At 55.8% G+C, this 4,661-nt stretch overlaps 1 protein-coding gene across 1 annotated transcript; it reads right to left on the reverse strand.

Annotated features, from left to right (window-relative positions):
• Positions 1 to 599: 599 nt before the first annotated feature.
• Positions 600 to 2,241, reverse strand: LOC103770557 (5-beta-cholestane-3-alpha,7-alpha-diol 12-alpha-hydroxylase-like). The gene is given in 2 exon segments (XM_008937822.1): positions 600 to 2,157; positions 2,159 to 2,241. Coding segments are annotated over 2 exon segments (1,641 nt in total).
• Between the last annotated feature and the right edge of the window lie 2,420 nt (positions 2,242 to 4,661).

Genomic DNA, 4,661 nt, shown 5'->3' on the forward strand with positions numbered 1-4,661 from the left:
CCTCCCCAAATCACCCAAATCCCTCCTTTTCCCCACCTTTGGTTCCTCCCCTTGACATCCCACCCTAAGTCCTGTGCAATCCCAAAATGCTCTTCCCCTGCACACCCCCTCCACTGACAGCAACCCCCCTTACACCAGACGATGATCCCGAGAGCTGCTCTCAATGACACATCTCCACGGGGCTCACGCTGGGACCGTGGGGCTGATGGCTCTGCTGAGACAGTCCTGAGAGGGACCTGGACAGAACACGGGTTCCTTAAGTTGGGTTCCCACCTGCCAACACGCCCCTGTGCTCCTCTGAGCTTCTGCAGAGGGGCTTTTGACATGCTGACAGCCCCCGTGATGGGGCTGGGAGCAGCCTGGCAGGGTCCTTTGTCTCTCTGTGGTCCTTCGTGGGTGTGCAGGTGAGATTTTATCACACAGCCCAACGCTGCAGCGCAGAGCAGCGACTCCTCTGGAGGGTGTACAGAGAGAAACCACGATACCATTAAGCAAACGAGATCCCATCGGGGTTGGCGCTGCACAGATCTGATAACCACAGGATCCCACGATTTATTTCCCAGCTCACACCAGGACAACCACCACAAGGACCTCCCAGACTACAGGCGTAGCCGGTATCTGAACCGCACGTCCCGGACGGGCTGCATGGTCCCGAAGCCCCAGCGGCTGACGTCGACCGCCGGGATCTCCTCTCCCCCATCCACCAGCTCCAGGTCGTAGTGACTCAGCATCAAGAACACAAACAATTTCATTTCAACGGTGGCAAAGAACCTCCCGGGACAGGTGGATACTCCAGCCCCCCAAGGCATGTTGATGTATTTCAGCTTCTTGCCGTTTTTGTAGAAGCCTTTCTTGGTGCCGTCGGGGTTTAGGAAGCGGTCGTACTTGAATCGGTGAGGCTCGGGGTGAATTTCTGGGTTCATCTGCACTGAGAGGTGTGGGAAGAGAGCCACCCTGTCTCCTCTGCGGAGGGTGTACTCTGCCCCGCTGCTCGTCTTCAGGCTGAAGTCCTGGAGGACAGCTCTGACCAGCATGGGGGCTGCGACCAGCCGCAGGGTCTCCTCCAGAGCGCTGTCCAGGAGAGGAGTCTGGTTTAACATCTCCCTGGTGATGTTAACGGGGGGGCTCCCTGGCTTTGCTTCCTTGCCGTTCTCCCTTAAGACTTTGTCTACCTCATCCTTCACAGCCTTCATGGCTTCTGGATGTTTCATTAGATACAAGAGGAGCCAGAAGGCAGTTGGACCCGTATTGCCTTGGGATGCCCAGAGGAGCATAAACATGAAACGATCCCTCATGTACTCGGGGACGCCGTTTTCAGCCAGCAGCTTGTCTTGATCACTTAACCACCCACTGACGTTGTCCTTCTGCCAGCTCTTCTTCACAGACAGCATCCTCCAGAAGAGCTTCTTCAGCCGTTCAGCTTCCATTTTGTCCTTTGGAGGCAACAAAGCACAGGCTAGCCGAGGGAAGAGGCGGTCGTACTTCCGAAACTCGTGGAACAGCTGGTTGGAGTGGATGCGATCCTGCTCGTCAGCTTTCTCCTCATCCTCTGCCCCACGATGTGGCTCGGTGCCGTACAGAGCCAGGTACCCAGCTCTGAAGACAATGTTGTAGCAGTAGTGGAAGAGGCCATCCTCTTGCCACCCTCGTTTCTCCTCTCTTGAGCTCAGATTGAAGAACATCAGCTTCCGAAAGTTCTCCATGGTGGCTTGTGTCATGACAGTGAGTCCATCCCCCATCAGGTGCTTCACGCTCGCCTCATGGACGATGCTATGGTTGGCTTCGATGGGCTTGTAGCCAAAAACATTCAGCACCAGCTTAACTGCAAAAGTCTTGAAGTCCAGTTTAGATCGCGACTCCTTCACGATGGCTCCGAAGCAGAAGGGGTCCAGCACGAAGGTGAAGTAGTAGCCTCCGAGCAGCACGGTGAAAACATCCCCGTGTTTTCCCTGCATCCTTTCCAGGAACGCTGAGCTGTCCTTTCTGAACTCCAGAGCATAACCCAGCCAGGGAATGGCACCTTTGTCCAGAGGTGGCTCGTCGGGTCTGCGTCTCCGGAAGGCGCCCAGGAGGTAGAGCCCACCGAGCAGGGATGCTACCAAGGTACAGAGGAGAACCACCCCGAGAGCCATGAGAGCTCTGTGGGACCTGGGGCTAGAGCTAGGCTGGGGCAGGAACGTGCTTTTTATTCCCATCCAGAGGCTGATATGCAGATGCAGAGCCGGCAGCCTCTGTCCCCATTGGCAGCGTGTGTTTGTCTTTCCCCTGTGGAGCCATCAGCGTGTCCTGCTCCCTGATGGACAGAGATTTTTAAGGTGGAAGGGATGTTGTAATCAAGCTGGAGTCACCGGGCTGCAGGCTAAGGTGGAAAGGTTTTGGTATGTGCTCTGCAGCAGCTTAAGCAAATTCAAATTTCTAGGCTGCGTGGAGCCCAGTTTCCAATGCACAGAGTGTTCAGAGGACTTCACTCGGTGATTTCTGCCTCTCAAACCAGGATCTGGACACCTGCTGCAGGCTGAGAAATGGAAAGGAAGATCAGATGGTGGAAATGCTACTGGAAACGAGCTCCAGAGCAAGGGAAGGACATGTGAGCTGAGAGAAGGAAAGCTCCCCAGCATGCTGATGTCCTCCAAAGCACAGTGCCCCAGGAGTGCTCTGCCAATGAGCAGTGTGAGCACTGCTGACCCCTACGAGGGCAAAGCAAAGCAGGTCTGGGTCCCCACCAGGGGGGAGAGCTTGAACCACTTGAATTTGCATCAGGTAAGTTTGGAAATGACTGAACAACAGTCTCAACAACTCCCTGACAGGAGGTTGGAGGCAGGTGGGGGTCGGGCTCTGCTCCCAAGGAAAAAGCAATAGGACAAGAGGAAACAGCCTCAAATTGCCCCAGGGGAGGTTTCAGTTGTCCCTGAGGAACAATTTCTTGCCCTGGAGGGTTGCCCAGGGCTGTGCCAGGCTGCCCAGGGCAGTGGTGGAGTCCCCACCCCTGGAGGGGTTCCCAAGCCGTGGAGATGTGGTGCTGAGGGACATGGGTCAGTGGTGGGCTTGGCAGTGCTGGGGGCACGGTTGGGATTGTGATGGCTGCCCAGAGAGGTGGCCGCTGCCCCACCCCTGGAACCATCCCAGGGGAGGTTGGTTTGGGCTCTGAGCACCCTGCTCTAGCTGCAGATGTCCCTGCTCCCTGCAGGGGGGTTGGACTGGCTGACCTTTGAAGGTCCCTCCCACCCCAAACCACCCTGGGATTTGCTGATTCTGATCTAGTCAGCCAGTCACTGCCCCAGCTGCTGGCACCTGGACCTCGCAGCAGCCCCATGTAGGACAGAGAGTGACGTTTTGTGGCAAAAGAGTTAAGAAGAAAAGTTTAACACAGCGACAGGGCACGCTGCTCACACACAGCCAGCCCCCTTTACACCCCCCTCCACTCCCCCACCTTCCCTTCCCCTGAGCATCCCATCCCAAGTTCTGCAGTCCCACGAGTCCTCCTCTGCATGGGACCACAAGCTCGGTCCTGGTTTTTCCTTCCCAGCTGCTCTCCCCTTCCACGTTCCTTCCCAGTGTGACCCGACCCGTGGAGTGAAGGGTTCACAGCATTAGCTAAATATTTATTCTGGCTTTTTAGGTTTTTTTTAAGGGAAGGTCTCAGCCTGACCCTTTGGGAAATGTGCTGTAGCAACGCTGGCAAGAAAAGTAACAGCAGTGAAAACAAATCCACCTTTCCAGATCAGCTCCAAGCTCTTCTCAGTCCAGCAAACTTATCTAGCAGTAAAATTAAGGTAATGGGTCTTTTCTCTTGAATTATTAACTTCTCTTGTACAATTCTGGGCAGCTGCCATGGTCAATAGGTTTCCAGGCTGGAACTGAACTTTGTTGCTGATTGAACAGTAGTGTGCTCAGGTGGCCAAAAAGGCCACCAGCATCCTGGCTTGGGTCAGACTGGTGTGGCCAGCAGGAGCAGGGCAGGATTGTCCCCCTGGGCTGGGCACTGGGGAGGCTGCACCTTGAATCCCAGGTTCAGTTTTGGGGCTCCTCACACCCAGAAGGATCTTGAGGGGCTGGAGCATGGCCAGAGAAGGGCAACGGAGCTGCTGGGGAAGGGTCTAGAGCCCAAGTGGGGGGAGGAGCAGCTGAGGGAGCTGGGGGTGCTGAGCCTGGAGCAAAGGAGGCTCAGGGGAGACCTTCTGGCGTTGCACAGCTCCTGACAGGAGCCTGGCGCCAGGGGGAGGTCGGGCTCTGCTCCCAGGGAACAAGACAAGAGGAAATGGCCTCAAGTTGCCCCAGGGGAGGTTGAGGTTGGAGCTGAGGAACAACTTCTTGCCCTGGAGGGTTGCCCAGGGCTGTGCCAGGCTGCCCAGGGCAGTGGTGGAGTCCCCACCCCTGGAGGGGTTTCCAAGCCGTGGAGATGTGGGGTGAGGGACATGGGGCACTGGGGACCTGGCAGGGATGGGGAAGGGTTGGACTTGATGATCTTCAAGGTCTCTTCCAACTGACACAATTCTTTGTTTCTCTGAACAGTTCACTAATCAGCTGATGATTGCACAGGTCTCTAATCAAGGATCTGTCCCTCAGGAAGAGTTTCTTGCTCAGTAGACCCCAACATGGCACAGCTATTGTAACAGGGGAACCAACCATAGGTCAGTCAGCCCAGTTTAAAGGTGTCTAAA

Source organism: Merops nubicus, unplaced genomic scaffold (genome assembly GCF_000691845.1).
Source record: "Merops nubicus isolate BGI_N331 unplaced genomic scaffold, ASM69184v1 scaffold8033, whole genome shotgun sequence".
In the NCBI taxonomy this organism is placed as follows: Eukaryota; Metazoa; Chordata; class Aves; order Coraciiformes; family Meropidae; genus Merops; species Merops nubicus.